Source organism: Gadus chalcogrammus, chromosome 5 (genome assembly GCF_026213295.1).
Source record: "Gadus chalcogrammus isolate NIFS_2021 chromosome 5, NIFS_Gcha_1.0, whole genome shotgun sequence".
Classification (NCBI taxonomy): Eukaryota; Metazoa; Chordata; class Actinopteri; order Gadiformes; family Gadidae; genus Gadus; species Gadus chalcogrammus.
In genome coordinates, this window is record NC_079416.1 from 15,522,840 (window position 1) to 15,541,576 (window position 18,737).

Below are 18,737 nucleotides of genomic sequence, written 5' to 3' on the forward strand. Positions count from 1 at the left end.
TTATACCGCTCAAAGTTGTCGTGATTGCACCCTCACTCCCAATTGTGGCTCAGTGTGTGACCGGCCGATTAAAGCTAATGTACCCTAGTAGATAGAGGAATGGATGCAATCTTGTTATGGTCAACAAGGCATTTTCCTTCCAATTTAGTATTTTAGCACCCAGTTTTCTCATATAGGACATTGATGTACAAATTCTGCTGAAGATTTCTGAACAGATGTACTTTGTGTTAATAACCAAGTTATTTGATAAGCGCAAATATAAGAATGACTATGAAAACGAACGCCATCACTACTAACAATGCCGATGCATTTACCACTTCACATTTAGTTAATAACAACATTCCCCTGTGAATCTTTATACAGGCATAATCATCGTATGGGAATATTCAAATTTTGTGCATCAATAGATTAATCGAATAATCAGAATGCGCTGTGCTGATGTTGCTCATGGATGTCTGTGTATGGGTGACTGTTGCGTGTGTGCATTTGTGATTTTGTGTGATTTTGTGTACCTGTGATTGTGTGTCTTAGTGTGTAATAATGTATTCAGGTAAGTGCTCATTTATGTCATAGGGATTGTTAGTAATCTAATGATCTGTATGACCTTCTCATACACTCAGACAAAGGCTCTGCAACTGTGTAAGGGTGTGTGTGTGTGGAGGTGTGTACCCAGCAGCTGAGCAGCTTTCGACATATTTAGTCAAAATGCCAGTACTCAGCACCAAACTTTTATGGCATAGTTAAGTGAGAAATAGATGAGTAAGTGTGTGTGTGCGTGCGTGCGTGCGTGCGTGCGTGCGTGCGTGTGTGCGTGTGTGTGTGTGTGTGTGTGTGTGTGTGTGTGTGTGAACAGATTTCCTCCTCATTGTCTGCACCACGACAACTCAACCATAGAATCACTGTCACATATTCTGAATGGCTGCCATGTATACAAGGGCATGTATATTTCCAGACATGATAGAATTGTTGATTTACTGGTTAAGAACATGGATGAAACATCAGATGAAACCCATTCAAGGGTTTCATCTGACATGTTCACTCTGTGCAATAACGAAGTTGACTATTTTTCAAATGTGACAGCTAATACACCAGATGTTATTGTTGTTGATGAGGTAAGCAGAGAAGTCACCATCTTAGAAGTAAGCTGTACGTTTGATTATAGTCTGGAGGAGGCATTCCTTGCCAAGGTTACAAAATACCAACTTCTCACACACACACACACACACACACACACACACACACACACACACACACACACACACACACACACACACACACACACACACACACACTCTCCTTGTTCACCCTCTCATCTGCCCAACATCGCTTATATATTTTCAAAATGCTTCCCAAATGTGCGCATTGAAAACGTAAAGTAAACATTCACAGCCTGTTCCGTGTTCCTTTAACCTACATAAGGAAAATTGTGTTTTTCTGCCGTCTTCATCTCTTACACTAGTATACCACACTACTTTTACACTACAGCTTAAAAGCAACTTCGGCCTTCAATAAAAGCTCGATAATTTGATATGAAGGCTTTTATTTGTATTTTTGCTCGGCTTTGCAATCACTCAAATGGATCTAGCCGACTCCCTGAGAGTTCTGTTCACTCTTAAGAAATAAATTGGGGGAAACAGTTAAGCCTTTAGCAAAGCAAAGAAACATTCTACCCCTGCGACATCCTACTTTAACAGCGACAGCAACAGGCAGTGTGGACAAGTAATTGATGTGTCTGGTGTGTGTGTGTGTGTCTGTCTGTGTCTGTGTCTGTGTCTGTGTGTGTGTGTGTGTGTGTGTTTGGGGATGGGAATAAATATTAAGGAACCTCTTCCCCTGAAGCGTGTAGGAAGACTTAAACTAATCGACTTCAAAGTGGACTGTGTTTCCGCAGCAGACACAATGAGGGAGACACACGAGTGTTGGTCACAGCGACCGACCCTCTAGTTGAACCCCCACCGTTCCTCCACTGGCTTCTGAACACGGAATCTGAAAGTGATTTAAACGGCAGGTGCAAATGAGGCTCCTGAGTGAATTCCAGTAGCGTTGGGTCAGATGGGATTATTATTGGCTATCGGGACTGCGGCGTGATGCACCCTACAGCTGCTCTCTATATTGATTTTCAATCTCTCTGCACTCTGTATATCTCCCTCTCTTTCGCACACACAGATTTTTTTTTTGGACTGAAGACGCATTCAAACAGACGTACAATGCCTTTCACCGTTTCCCCCTGAAATGGTGAAAGGTTTTGCTGATTCCATGCACGCAAATGCATGCACGCGCACACTCACACACACACCCACACACACACACACACACACACACACACACACACACACACCTCTGTTGCTGGATCTCTGTGCAGCACGTTGCCATAGTGACAGAGTTGTCGTAGCAATGAACAGATGTTTGTTTGACTGATGATGTTATAAGTGCTGCACCTGCTGTCTCTTATGCCATTGGTCCTCTCTGTCTCTCTCCCACGTCCTTTCTCTCTCATCAATATTTACCTCACTACTTCAAAGCCCTAGTTTTGGGACTTCAAGTTATTTGGGTTCTGTTTTGTTTCAAACCCATAGAGCATAATCGTTTGTATAGCTTCTCTCTTTGTACAAAAGAGAAAAACATTGCTGGAGTCACTATTTGTTTCTTTGATGATTAGATGCTCTAGCAGCTCTTTTGCAACATCTTGTTTTAAGGGGGACTTAATAGGGGTAAAATTGCTCCTTAAAGAATATGCCTCTCTTTGCTTTACAAACCCATAAAATCGTACATTTGTCTTGCGGAAAAAAGGCACACATAGTGCAGCCTCTCCAATGCTGTAGGTAGACAAACTGAACACTAGCATCACCCATTACTCCCAATAAAATACACATCAAATGATCCACACAACCAAATGTGGTTTTATTTATAATTGGGAGTTCTGGAACAGATATGTAAAATTGTATGCTTTATGACATATAAAATATTAATTAATCCTGTGACTGTCACAACATCCAACGTGTGCATGTGAGAGTAAGTGTGTGTGCCTGTGTGCGTGTGTGTTTTTCACCCACCATTAACACATTGGTAGTGGTCACAGCAACTCCCTGGAGTGCCGTTGCCGTTGGCGACCATCTGGGGATAGGTGCCCGGTGGACAGGAGGGAACGACACAGCTACCTGTTGGAAGACACTCACACCTGGACACACGCAAGCGCACACCCACACACACGCACACCACACAAGCACGTGCACACAGGCAAGAACCCCCACACACAGACGCGCACACAGCACGCACACCAACACAATAGCCCATGATTCATTTTCCCTCCACAATGAAAGAGCATTTACGTTTTCGTCAGTAGAGAAAGCAGTGATGCAGGGCGGATAGTCGGCGTGTTGAATCACATGCTAGTCTCTGTTAGTTATTGCACACATCAGCTCTCACCGGCTAATATTCAGGCTGCTTTATCAGCAGCTCTTTCTGTTGAACTCACCACAATGGGGGTGTGTGTGTGTGTGTGTGTGTGTGTGTGTGTGTGTGTGTGTGTGTGTGTGTGTGTGTGTGTGTGTGTGTGTGTGTGTGTGTGTGTGTGTGTGTGTGTGTGTGTGTGTGAAGGGGGGAGGTAGGTGATGAATATTTATCTATTCTGCTTCTAGACCTCCTGCAAGCTGTCAACTGAATTACAGCTGAACGGACACTTCGGTGGTCTAATGGTATAAGGTGTTAAGAGGCAGTGAACATAACCTCCAAATACATATATTTCTGTAAACAACATCCATTGTTTTCAGAATCAACAAATCTCGATACCAGATTCAGCATGATATGTTTTAAAGTAAAATTCACCTTTTGTTCCCTTAAACGCATTGCATGGCTTTTCCCTGCAAATGTATTAATTAAACAGGAGGACAACCGTAAAAATAGGCTGATAAACATTGAAGACGGAGCCTAATGTTGACTAATTCAATGAAACTGTATGTTCGACTCAGCCTTGATTTGCCTTCCCACTTCTGATTAAGAGTAGAAGGCTAATAAATGTACAATAATTTGCCTCAGAAGTTAATGCTCAGACTCTTATCGAGGATCAGGGAGCCACCAACGAAATAGTACCCATTTGTTTTTCTGAACACGCCCGTCTCTGTCTTACCTAGTAGGAAGAGTACAGCACCCGTCGGCGGTCAGTCGGACCTGGGTCTCGTAGCTGTCTAGTGGGCAGTTCCCCTGCTGGACCAGAGGGCACTCCACGGCACTGCAGTCCACGCTGTAGACTGCAGACAACAAAAAACACAGAATTTGAGTTCCATTTTTGGAGGAGGCTACACGATCCACCTCGCTGGTTAACCAGGCACACCTGGTTAAACCTCATTGGGCTGTACCAAGTGGAGCTGAATGGAGAGGGTCTCCTGGCAGGGATCCTGTTCAATTACCGGTAAGATAGTTCTGAGAATGAAATTTACAATCTGAAATTGTAAACCAGCATCATGCATCTGTGGTCACATGGAGAACTTTAACATATGATTACAGCCGTTGCGACTACCTTGATAGAGAGAGAGCAATGTCCAGACATTGAAAGCAAGTATGCAAACATGAAATGGGCTGCTTGGGAACCTGTCCAGGTCTCCCTCTTCTCACTACCGTATTAAATGAATACACTTAACCACACATCTGGTGTAGTACCGTCACAGTGGTCTGTATATAGAACCGGAATTGGCACTTCCCGAAATCCCAATAGACCCCATTCACCTATACCTTAACCATCAAACAATGACTCTGCATTCCATTTCCCCACCCAGCGAGTAAAACGGTTTGATGGGTTTCCATGGTTTCCCCAAAGCTTCTAGAAGATGTACCCGCCCAACTTTCCAATATGGCCTATATGGCAAACAAGCCCTAAAGTGTATCAACAACCTGCATCGGCTGCGGTGCGACTAACCGCCACAATCGGCTGACTGCTGAACGTGCAGAACATGGCAGCCCTGCGTTTTTCTTCCAGGGATTTTCCACACACACACACACACACACACACACACACACACACACACACACACACACACACACACACACACACACACACACACACACACACACACACACACACACACACACACACCCTCGCACACACACCCTCGCACACACACCCTCGCACACGCACACATGCACACACACGTCTTTAAACTTATCTTTGATCCTTGTCTTACAAAAAAAAACGGAAAAAAAAACCTTGGAAAGATTACAAGGTACGAGCGTGGAATTCCAAAGGCGACCTACTCACCGGGCTTACACTCGTAGAGGTCGCAGCACTCGCCCGGGCGGCCCGTAGCCTTGGTGATCAGAATGGTGAGGTGTCCCGGCTGGCAGAGTTTGCGGAGGCAGCCGGAGGGGCGGCAGACGCAGCGGGACGGCAGGGGGCAGCACTGTCCCGCCGGGGCGTAGCCCTCGATGAGCACCGAGTCCTCGGGGCAACGGGGCGAGAACTGCACCTCGCACCGGGCCTTGGAGCAGTCGGGACGGGAGTCTGGGGGAGAGCAGCAGGGCATTGTGTGTTACGATGGGACGGTGGGGCAGTGTGGGGGTTCTGGATGAGGGCACCGCTAGTACCAGTCCAGAGGTGGAAGGAGAGCGAGCGGAAAAGTGGGGAAGACAGCGGTATAGAGCACGTTTTTTTCCTCTTTCAGACCGCCTGGTACACCAACGGAGGGGTACCGGAAAAGTTGATAAGGCTTAGATCGGCTAAGTGCGCTTATTTTTGGGACCCCACCCACTTTTGGCGGTGCAAACGCGAACCGCGTTTAACGCGTCTAACGCACCGAACCGCACCGCTCGGTGGAAACACACCATTAAACAACCAAAAGCACAGCCCCTCTCCTTCTCCATGTTTCTCCGCCATGGAGAAGTGTTGCATTCCACGCACCTGTGGTCAACAGGCAGAACAAATCAGGGAAGAGATGACCTGATTGGTCAGAAATGAGCCGGCAGCAGTCTCAAATCGAGGTGCATTCAACTCAAAAACAGTTTATTCTTACTGGGGAATTCACGCACTAATAGCCGACAGATGGCTTTGGCATTTCTAGCAAATTGCAATACAGGCGCTGAGAGAGCATGCTAATGCCATAGTGTTTTGTTGGCCGTTTCCAAGAGGGATAAGCTTCTTGGACACTTACATTACCGTGCCACACAGAAAGCCAAGCACCATTATAAATATTTTAAAAACACCATCGCTTATTATTGTGCTCATATGCAACGTGTGCTACGAATAACACATGTACTAAGTCGAGGTGGACCATAACCATGGGGAGAACGCTTTGCCCATCCTTCTAAGAACCCCCAGCCCAAAACACATTTTTATGTTCGATTTCCAGCTCAAGCCGGGGGCTAAGAATTCATCCTCTAAAAGGATTATCCCCCTTATTATTTATAAGGGAATGGTATTGTAAGGAACTTTGTAGAACAGCATCTACCAAAGGGTAGATGTCCTTCTTCATTCCTCAGAGCCTTACATAAGACATTGTACTAGATATTTAAAGTCCACGGTTTTAATAACCACAATATTACTACACTATTCAATTGCAGTAAAAAACAAATTATAGTCTGGTCAAAAATACAACATACGGTACTCAAAAGTAAAAGTGAAGTGCAAGACAACGCAATATAATTAGCATGCAAGCGTTCCTTTATTACACAACAACACACTGAAAAATAACGACATTAACGAATTTTTTGACAGTTGTAATATAAAGAGTTCAGAATGGTGATCTATCTTTCCAGGTTTTTATCCTTAACGTAAGCCCATTTTTTTTATATTCTATATATATATATTAAGAAAGTACACCACAACATATCGCTCGTTAATCGAGATAATTGTCCCTAATGCGCCGTCCTATGGGATACAAAATTAGCGCTCACTAATGGAGATCATCGCTCTAGTCTCTCTAGGCACTCGAGGGCTGAGCCTCATGGCTGTCATAGTGAAGGAAGCCAAATCCCCCAAATGGTCTCCATGGAAATTCTGCCTCTGAGCACGTGGCAGAAGAAGGTAGCCAAAGTCAACTCATCAAAGGCCGGGAAACCAGGGATTCAAACTGCTGCCACCCGCAATCTCAGTTAGAACTTGTGCTTGGTACCATGGTAGAGGCTAATACTGTACAGGTTACTAATACATGTTGAAGTAAACGATCAGAAACAGTAAACTATAGTTAGCCAAACTGGGTTAGGAATGGGCAGGGTAAGGGATTAGGGTTGTACCTTTTAGGTAAGATGTGATACGTTTAGGTAACGCAGTGGCCTGGTAAAGACAAACATAATCATCTCGCTCTGCTACCTGTGTTTAGCGACATTATGTCAGTAGAGATTCTACCCACTGCAACAAGCTTTAGGGGAGGGGAGAGAGGAAGAGAGAGAGAGCTGAGAGAAAGAGAGAGAGAACTGAGAGAGGGAGAGAGAGCGAGAGTGAGAGAGAGAGAAAGAGAGAGAGGGAGAGCGACAGAGAGAGGCAGACAGAGAGAGAAACAGAGAGTGAGTCAGTGAGTCAGTGAGTGAGTGAGAGAGAGAAGGACAAGATAGAGAGACGAGACAGTGACAGAGACGGACACAGATAGAGAGAGAGAGAGAGAGAGAGACCATAAAGACGAGAGAGAGAGAGACAGAAAAGACGAGAGAGAGAGAGACGAGAGACGGCGCATAGTGGAAGGAACAACAGGAACTGCCTGCACTTTTTAAAATCAGTGACAGAGCCTGTGGTTATGGCGGAGACGAGATAAGGACATTTACATTATGTTTACTTTGAAGTTTTCCAGTCTCCGTCTTCTGAGACTGTGCAGCAGTGTGAGGCGTGCACACTTGCAAAAGGCATACACACATTATAGGCGGGTCACACCGCCAGGCAGGATGCACAGCGGTGCCTTACACACAATGCGTACACTGCACAGGCGCCTCGACGCCTCTGTGGCTGTCATTCATCCTTAAATCACCTCATCCTAACTGACAGACAAGCCCAAAGTGTGTCTGTGTGTCTATCTGTATGTGTGTGTGTGTGTGTGTGTGTGTGTGTGTGTGTGTGTGTGTGTGTGTGTGTGTGTGTGTGTGTGTGTGTGTGTGTGTGTGTGTGTGTGTGTCTGTGTGTTTTTATTTAATAGTACGGACCTATATATATTCGTTCTTTGTGTTTTTGATCAACACACACACACACACACACACACCCACACACACACACACACACACACGAGTCCTTGTGATTCACAGTCTCACTGTGGAAATGAAAACAGCTGGGGGCCTTTAAATATATTACATTATATTTAAAAAAGCACTCACACCAAGTGCCAAGCTTGTGCTAATCTGTTCGCTGAAAGCCAAACACGAATCAACGGTCAGCGTCCAGCTCTGTGACTTCAGCATTTCCAGCGTTCCATCATGTTTCCACTCTGGATTTTTCTATAATAGAGGATATAACTCCCGTTCGGGAAATAATTCAAATATCCTCAGACCACACACACACACCCACACCCACACGCACACGCACACGCACACGCACACACACACACACACACACACACACACACACACACACACACACACACACACGCACACACACACACACGTCGGTAAGCCCTCTGTTGCCATGACGATGGTACACATCTGATGAAGGTAATATGTCTCATTACCCCAGGGGTGATGATGTTAGCTTGCAGGCAGCGCCCCGGGCTCGCTCCCCCTTGGCCCCTTGCTCTTGTTTGCGCTCACGTTATCTTGTCAGATGAACTGACTGGTGCTTAATTAAGGTCGGCGCTGATAGGAGCAGCCCAGACATCCCCCAAGAAAATACCAAGAGGTCACGCCTCCACCCAACCTCCATCGCCAACCAGCTCTCTCTTGCAACGGCCCCCAAAAGACTGGGAGGAGTAAAGTGTTAAGCGCCACGTCTTAGAATGTCTCCTACGGACACTAGCTCCTTGTAAGCCCTTTTGTACTGATACATGACCCACCAGATCACAACAACCTCAACCCCATATTTAGTCATCGCTGGTGTTATGTTTATTTATGGAATAAGGCAAGATCTCTGCGATAGCAGCTTTAAATAATATAGATATATCATTTAAATATGTTGGGTGGAGGTTGTTTGTTTTTTTCCCCTACAATTGAGCTGAGATAGAAATTGCTAATTTATTTATGCGAATGAGAGATTATTATTTTGCATATATTTATGCTATTGATATTCCTCTAAGTGTACAATTGCTCCATACTTTGCAGATACTATGAAAATAATACCACATTCACACACAGAGCCACAGTCTGGGGTTTTGCTATGCAGCACCTGTTTGTGCGTGTGCGCGTGTGTGTGTGTGTGTGTGTATAAAGAACAAGTGTAGTACACTCATTGCTAAGCCTTTGTAGTTTCTCTGTCTTCAACTCTCAAGGGGAAGATCTGAGAATGTGAGAGTATTAGTGTGCGATTGTCCTTCTATACGGCTGTGCTTGTAAGTATGGCTTTGCATGTTTTAGAAGCTGAAAGCATGGAAGAAGAGGCAGACAGAAATAGGCGACGTGTGTGTGTGTGTGTGTGTGTGTGTGTGTGTGTGTGTGTGTGTGTGTGTGTGTGTGTGTGTGTGTGTGTGTGTGTGTGTGTGTGTGTGTGTGTGTGTGTGTGTGTGTGTGTGTGTATTGCAGGGGAATGTGTTTAGGAGCGATTACCCTTTCTAACTGTTATATTGCTACAATAACAAACAAAAAATGAATTGCTGAAGAGCAGAACAAAATACTGGCACGTAGGCCCCCACATCAAACACACGTCATACTCAAGTAGACATACCCAACCAAGATTGTATACACACACACATACAACGCCAACCTAGCACAACATGTGCAATAACTCAGAAGTCTGTTATTCAACACGGATAGATAGTTCTAAATTATGAAAACATTGAATTGAGAAGTATCCAGGCATGCACAAAATGGCAATAATAGGCACATAAATCGTTTTTCAAAACAATGATTTGTATTCCCCGCAATATGACTTTGTTCGCTTTTATCTTGGGATGAAACTCTGGCCTGTGGGGATTCCATTTGGTTGGACATCGACTTCCACTTCACCCGAGACTTGCCCGATCTCCAATTCCACAAACTCATCAGGGGAACCTCGAAAGGTCACCGACACCAGTTATCGTCTAACAGAGTGATCAGCTATATTCACCCTGTACTGATGCATGGAGGTGGAGGTTGGTACATTGCAAAACCAAAGGTTTCAAGAATCATACTTTTTAAATACTTTACACCTCAACACTTTTAATTGCATTGATCAAACACAACAATTTTGAGTTATTTTGTCCTTTTATCCCAAAAGAGACCAGCACTCTATATTGAAATCTCACATGTGCTAAATTGTTATTATTTTCTGGCGGCATTAATTTGTATAAAGTTAATTTACCGCTCTTACACCAACACGCTAAAGCCAAAAAGAAAATCGATTTTATTAGCAAAATACAAACATTTGTTGATTTGTGTTCTTACATTAAAGGGCACATGTCATGCCAGCAGGTGTGGGTGTGATTAGCTTGTACAAGCCGTTTTAAAGGCATTCCTTCCCCGTGCCATAGTGACATCACAAGTGGGTGTGTCAACCCAGATACATGAAGGATAGATGAGCAACGTTTGCCACAGTCCACTTGGTAGGCTGGTAGACTGATCTATCCAGCGTATCTAGGTGGACATGCCCACTTGTGATGTCACAATGGCACAGGGAAGGAATGATTTTCAAAAGGCTTGTACCAATAATAATAATAATCACACCCACACCTGATGGCATAACATGAGCCCTTTAAATACTTTCGAAATATACAGTGGCCTTTCTTTGAAAGTTAAGTGTTAGACTTGAAAGAGTTAAGTGTTAGATTGATTTCCTTCTTGATGGCCAAATGCCTTCTATCTGAGGATAGGGAAAGAAATATCAGAAAAGACTGCTGACAGAGAAGAGCTTAACAAGCAGACTTGAAATATGCACACACACACACACACACACACACACACACACACACACACACACACACACACACACACACACACACACACACACACACACACACACACACACACACACACATTAAATGTCTGGAGTGAAATCCAACATTTCTCCCTTTCTCTAGCCACACAATTGCCCACTCTACCGTATACCTCCTCCCCTGATGGTTCATCTCTCTCTCACTTGCTACATCCCAACCCTTCCGAGCCACCACCAATATTCCTAGAAACTCCTTCAGTTCTGCCAAGTTCCCATGATGGCATCGAGGAAACATGGAGGGGAAATAAAGCCTGACACAAAAATGGACACGACAGGATGAAATGGAACAGAGAGAGGCACGAGACAACACAACTGGATAGGAGGGAGAACAGCACCAAAAAAGAAACAGAAAAGAAAAGAACAAACTTTTTAACAAAAAACGAACCGTAAAACTTAACAGAAGTGGAATGATACACAGGCACTGGGGTTCTGTTGTAACGGCCTCACTGTGTCGCCATTTTCATCATGCCATTGGTCCGTTCTCCGTGCTCCACAAGACGCTTGCAAACATTTTCACATTTCACAACCTGAGAAAAATGAAAATCGATGACGTCTTCATTCACGATGCCACTAGCGCTTTCCGTCAAGAACCTAAGCTACGCACATGTTTTCTACGCTCGGGTGGAGCCAATCGGAGGCGCCGCACGAGATGGCCTTCCACTGTTTGTCACGGCAGCGTTTCACCACCAGCACGACACAGAAGCTGAATGGACGCTCATTACCAGCAGGGTCTGATGGCTCCAGTGGAGCCGGGCAGTAACAACGCCAACGGTAAAGTCATCTGAATACTGATTCAGCAGCCTATACTTAGGCTTTGCAGCCTAAGCCTAAGTATAAGGCCGATACGGAGTTGGTCCGGTCTGTTGCTCTACACAACACTTCAGCTGTTAAGTGTTGACAGCTATAGTTACACTATATTCCTGTGAGAGATACGGAAAATGCAGCTTCTATGTGTCAATGTTTGTCTATTGGATCTTTGTATAGGAAATTGTCCGGGAGCCTTTCTTCAAACTGAACGGAATAGCTCCGATCCGAAACAGAATTGCCAATAAGAGGGCAGAGCACGAGAAAGGGAAATTGACAAGACAATATAACGGCAGCTTATCCAGCACCATGAACGCTGTCAGATATTGGAATAAAGATGAATATGAGATATACGTGACCAGTAAGATTGATCCCATTTATCTGACCCGGAGTCAAGCTTAAAGAAATAAAATACTACATGAAAGAGTGGGAACACACACACACACACACACACACACACACACACACACACACACACACACACACACACACACACACACACACACACACACACACACACACACACACACACACACACACACCAAATAAAAAGTGCCTGTGGATCCCTCCCGGGGTAAACAAACAGAATACCCAGGAATAGGAGAGGAAAAAAGGAAATATGGAAATGTCCCACTACAAGAAAATAGGACAGGGAAATCTGATTATTAACGGCTCAAATCGGTTGGAGGGAGACTTTGGGGGGGAAGTGTTGTGGAACGTGATGTAACTTGATGAGAACTTTAAAGAAGTCCCCTGGTAAAGCATGCTGGGTCTTTTTATCCAGACCTACAACCACTTAATGATTCAATGAGGGCTATATTTGTGAAGACTACTTTCAAGTATTAACCAAATTCTAAATTGCAACAAATGCATAAAACAAATGAACCCATGGTGCTGCGAACATGGATTTTATTGGATCGTATATACACACATGCTGACAAAACCAAGCACTTTTGGCAACCCAACATTTAATAATACATCATTACATATGTGAAGTGGTTGCCATAACAACATTTCAACTAGTCGCTGTAGAGATTCAAATATTTCTATGGATCAACATCAATCAGCAAGCATTTAAAAAAAAAGTTAATGAACCCCTCTCATGGTAACCAAGGGTCTTGTGTGTACCTAAAGTCCCCATTAAAAATAGGACAACACAACACAACAATACATACTATTCCGTTTTTTAACTGTAGGTCATGTAGCAGCCATAAAATGCCCTTCTCATTTCCTTGCGTCTCTCTGTGTGCTCACGTCCAACAATAAAGGGGAACAACACTTTGCCAGAACTTAAAAGTATCACACAACACATGGGAGACATCCCGTGTGTAGTCGACGGTTGGAATGTTTTCCGAGATTACGCTTTTTTTACGGTATTCAGAACAATAAAGACGGGGCCTTTCTTTCTCATCCCTGTGTCATCCGGGGCCTATCCATGTTCGGTATCTGAACACCAGCACGGCCTTCCCACTGCCTTTCTTCCTGTGTCTGACTACCTGTTGGTCCACCGCACCGTGCTCCATTGTCTCCCTGCTGACGAGCCTCGCAGAGTGCTGACCCAGCTCTGGCAGTAAAACCCCCTTTATCCAAACTGCACTGCTCCTATTCTCTACCCTCTTCTTTGATTATTAGGCACACACACAGAGAGAGAGACAGAGAGACAGAGAGAGAGAGAGACAGAGAGACAGAGAGACAGAGAGAGAGAGAGAGAGAGAGAGAGAATAGAACAAATGATGCAACGAGATTAGAGCATTAAAGGTGAAATGAAGAGGCATCGAAAGAAAGCTAACGAGCTATAGTCATCAGCTCTAGAGCACAGCTGAGAGAGAGGGAGGGAGGGAGGGCGAGAGACATAGGGACGAGAGAGAGAGAGACGAAAGAGACGAGACAGACAGTGACAGAGACAGATGAGAAAGAGAGAGAGACAAGATAGAGGGACAAGACATAGACATAGATAGTGACAGAGAGAGAGAGAGAGAGAGAGAGAGAGAGAGAGAGAGAGAGAGAGAGAGAGAGAGAGAGAGAGAGAGAGAGAGAGAGAGAGAGAGACAAACGAGACAGAGAGACGAGAGAGGGAGAGAAAGAAATATGTGGGGGACACTGGGGCATGTATGCAGATCGGAGGGCGAGGGTGGGGGATATGGGGGGGGGGGCAGTGAGGACCTGAGGAGTAGTGGAGAGGAGAGGAGGGGAGGGCAGAAAGAGGGGGCGGCGTGTTTTCTTGTTTTATTCATGGGGGATTCTGTTGGAAGCAACGACACAATGATCCACCCGGACTCTCCTACCTTCTTCCTTTCCTCTCATCTCTTATCCCTCACTCTTCTCTCCACTGCTCCCCCCACATCACACACACACACACACACACACACACACACACACACACACACACACACACACACACACACACACACACACACACACACACACACACACACACACACACACACACACACACACACACACAACTGTCCTCTCCTAACCCCCTTTTCTCTCACGTCACTCATCTCTCCCTCCCCCTCCCCCTCCCCCTCCCCCTCCCTCTCTCTCTCCCTCTCCCTCTCCCCCTCCCTCTCTCTCTCCCTCTCCCTAGTCTCTACCTGATCACCCTCTCTTCTTGCCTTCTGTTTTTCCTCCCTCGCCTGCTCTGGGCTTGGTGTCGGATCAGTGCTCTGAAATACACGCTCATTCTGCTCCACTGTGTCTAACGCGCTCTCTGTGACTTGTATTTCGCTCTGTACTCAGCGAGATCTCACGTGAGACTGTTCCTTTCATTCGTTCCTTCTCCACCTGAGCAAAGCTCTGTCTCCCTCCGCCCTTCAATGGTTCCAACAAAAGGCAAGACAACTTCGTTTGTTGACAGGATTTGCTCACTAAAAGCGTTCTCCCTTGTCCCAACTTTTCCCCCTGTCACATAATAATAGATCATTCTCCAACTCTTCAAGAACCCTCACGGTGGATTTGGCTTTTCACGAACAAATCTCTATGCCGTGGTTTGTATACGTGCTCACTCCATCATGCCTGATCAATAGATGTTGAGGAGAAAAGCACCATAATCCAATAAATCGTGACAATGGACTCTGCTGAACAATGTAACCTGTGGCTGTTTTTTGTGTGGTTGTATTTTTTAAAACCATCGATAGGAGGACTACACCTGTGAGCCGGGGGAACATAGAATACAACGACATCAGACCTAACCTTTAACAACGTTTCAGAGAAATACTGAAAACTAAAAGATAAAAACAGGCAAATCAAAAAGAGGTTTGATTGTTTCAAGGATTTTTGTTGCAGTTTATATGTATTTACAACCCAGACCCTTATGTGCTTCAACACCGGCAAAGTCACCATGCCATCTGGTGCCTTTGTTATATACAACCATGCTCCTTTCATGTGAGCATGTTCATATGCATGGACAGTGTGCGTATGCTGTGTGCAATGTCTTCAAGCTACTGTGACTTTGAATTTCCCCTGGGGATCAATAAAGTATACATCTATCTATCTACATACATCTATTTATCTACTGCCGGACAGCAAAGACGGCGCAGTTCTGCAGACAGTGAAGGATGTTTCGGTGTCCACTGGTAACCCTAGCCCTAGACCATCCTGATCACATGACTTCACGTTCTGTTTCAGGGCATCAGTCCGCACCTTTAGCCGCCCACATTGATTTCCACTCATAACAATGTAATCTGTGACAATCAGGGACTGGGCAGTAGTTGATTACGTACACTGGACCATCAGGGACTGCCAACGTATTCTATGATGGAAACATTTCTACGATAAATTTGCATCTTCATATAGTCGTGGCAGCTTAATAATTAATATCCACTCAACTTATTATAATTTCAGACAAGCTTGTACTTCTGAATAAACATGACACGAAACCAACACTATAAAATAGAGTAGGTGGTCTTAAATGTCATATGAGAAAACTGAACACAACAATAATAACAGGAGAGAGACAAATGGGATACCACGGAGCCCCCGGTTGTGACTTGTTACCGTAGCAACTGGCTCCATATTTAATAAAGCTTGGCCAGGTGAGCAATATAGGAGCTGGCAGCACTGGACTGTAGCTTTGTTTGACTGATATGCTGGTCGGTATAAGTGGAGACTATAGAAGGGCTTCCGTACTGACCCTCATGAAGGCTTTTAATGGGTCTAGTGCAAACCCATTTTAAACCTTTACAGATATTCAATATAAGAGCAAAGGTTCTTAATAAATGGTAATGGTTTTGCAAAATGTGCATGAAGACCTGCATAGTAATGTAAAGAAAAATTGAGGCTTAGGAGATAAATCATGATAAAAAAAGCATATTTTTGATACCAATAAATACTTGCATTCATTGTTACATGTCTTTACAAGAACATTAGAGAAATGTTTAAATAATGATTCGAGGCTGCAGAGTTGGGCGTGCTTCTCTGATGGCTTATTATATTGATTTTATAATAGCCAATTATAATGATACGGAACGTTTGGCAAAATGATTAAGCAACAATAAAATATAATCTATCCAATAGGGCTGCGTCTCACGGGGCAGGGTGGAGGGGAGGTTAGGGGGGATCAGTGCAAACTGTGTACAGGCTTGCGGTGTGAAAACGATCCAAATCGCTGGCTACCGCATTTTTCCAACACATACAACCAGTGGCATTTGAACGTCAATTCATGGATGAATCATAGTGTGTTCTAAAGCCGATAAACTACTTTGATTTGAAATAGGTAGAGGAAGAGAGAGTTAGAGGTAGGGAGGAGAAGAGAGGTAGAGGTAGAGAGAGAGGTAGAGAGGGAGAGAGAGAGGGGGATAGAGAGAGTGAAAGAGATAGAGGGAAAGAGAGAGATGTGCTGGAGGTGGGATCTTCAGGAGCTCAGTGTGAGAGCTGGTTTCAAAGCAAGGTTTTTGCCTACTAGTCCACCCAAGTTTTCTCCCACCTAGCCCACCTCACCGCTTACTGGAGGTGTTTTTCTTATCAGGGCATCAGTGGGGAGAAAAGCCCACAAAATGACATGTAATTTCCCGACACCTAAGTCTGTGTTAAAACATGCCGCACGTTGGTACAACACAGTACACCCTATCGTATCCACAGACCCTATTCTAAATTCAACACAAGATTTTGCAGGGTCTTATGGCAAATATATCAATGTCTTGTCAAGCACAGAAACACTGGGAGGCAAACGTCTAGTCTGTCGTCTCTTGTTCAGAGGCATTTCCCAATCAAGACCCTCACAGGCACCGAAGAGCCCTGACTTTGGAGCGAAGGAAAAAAATATGAATGTAATTTCAAAGAACACCAAGCCTAAAGCTGTGACACAACGTGAACTTTGGAACGGGACGGGGGAAGCCGTGCATGAAGAGGCTTACTGCAACGATGGGAAGGAAGGGGACTCGGGGGGGCAACATGGTTGCTGGTCCTCGCTTTCTGTAGCGAACTTGGGCCAGGATTTTGTAGGCTATGTAATGACACCCAAAAAGCGGTCGTAATTATTGCACCTATTGAAAACAGAATGTATGTTTGTGTGTGTGTGTGTGTGTGTGTGTGTGTGTGTGTGTGTGTGTGTGTGTGTGTGTGTGTGTGTGTGTGTGTGTGTGTGTGTGTGTGTGTCATGTTTTTTGTGCTGTTTATGTGTATCGTCACATCGTTTGTATCACAAACAACTAGAAAGTAAACATTTAGGCAACTTCCATAGGTTGAAAACGGAGGCAGAGAGAGCTAGACAGATCGTGTGATTGTGTGTGTGTTTAGGTGTGACGTGCATGAGAAGGATGAGTGTGTCTGCATTGAAATGCAGAGTGCCAGCTTTAGACTGAAGCACAAAAATGAACAATTTCACCCTCAGCGAGAAACACCACCAGCTGTGACAGCTTAACACACACTTCATGCTGACAACCACTGAAAGACACACACTTCAAGTTGCATCCACATGCACACACTCTTCCCACTCATGTTGACACACACAAGTTTTACACTGGTGCCAACAAGCACGCGCACACGCACACACATGCCTTGGTAGGCCACAATGCTGATTGCCAGGCATGTCACAGTAGCTGAAGTAGCTTGACAGAAGAACAGAGAAACATTTCCTTTTGCCGGCAACAGCCTTCCTATGCACTGCCTCCCTGGCGCTTGCTCTCGTTCTCTGCCGTCATATCCCTCTCTCTCTCTCTCTCTCTCTCTCTCTCTCTCCCTCTCTCTCTCTCTCTCTCTCTCCCTCCCTCCCTCCCTTTATCTCAGTTCGCACACTTTCACTATACCTTCCAATTCACCTCAGCTTCTCCATTTCCTGTCTTTTAGCCATTCCCTCTGTCTCTCTCTCTGCCGATTCATATCTATTATTACTTTGTGATGTTTTTGAGATTAACATTTTGAACACAGTGTGTGTGTGTGTGTGTGTGTGTGTGTGTGTGTGTGTGTGTGTGTGTGTGTGTGTGTGTGTGTGTGTGTGTGTGTGTGTGTGTGTGTGTGTGTGTGTGTGTGTGGAGAAACATAGTGCTGACCCATGCATTCCTTGGCAGAGTAGATCTTGTGGGCTGTATTATGGCACGTAATGAGAGGCCGTAATTATTGCACAAAAAGAGGATCTGAGTTGAATGTCTTCTTATCTATGGTGATCCTCCACTAGAATTATTAGTGTCTCTAATACATTATACATTAGGAATACAATACCAATAAGAGGAAAAGGTATAATACGCTTGTTGTAGAATATTACTGTGTAAGAAAACAGTACTACCTTCCTATATTTCATCCGCAAACTGCATACCGTATATGCATGACATGTATGAACAATTCTCTATTCTCTATAGATTCCATCTCTATATAGACAATTCTAACAACATTTTCCAGAAAACACTTCTTCTAATGTCTTCAGCATGCTTGTAAGCAGGGACTGAGAATGCAAATACATTTCATGTTT

General features: G+C 44.6%; 1 protein-coding gene across 1 annotated transcript in view; it reads right to left on the reverse strand.

Moving 5' to 3' along the window:
- Positions 1-18,737, reverse strand: part of crim1 (cysteine rich transmembrane BMP regulator 1 (chordin-like)) — a 76,051-nt gene that overhangs the window by 29,363 nt on the left and 27,951 nt on the right. Inside the window, exons 3-5 of the mRNA XM_056591189.1 lie at positions 5,252-5,494; positions 4,127-4,247; positions 3,054-3,178 (exon numbers count right to left, since the gene is read on the reverse strand). Coding sequence (XP_056447164.1) covers positions 3,054-3,178; positions 4,127-4,247; positions 5,252-5,494 — 489 coding nt within the window. The remainder of the gene's footprint in view (positions 1-3,053; positions 3,179-4,126; positions 4,248-5,251; positions 5,495-18,737) is intronic.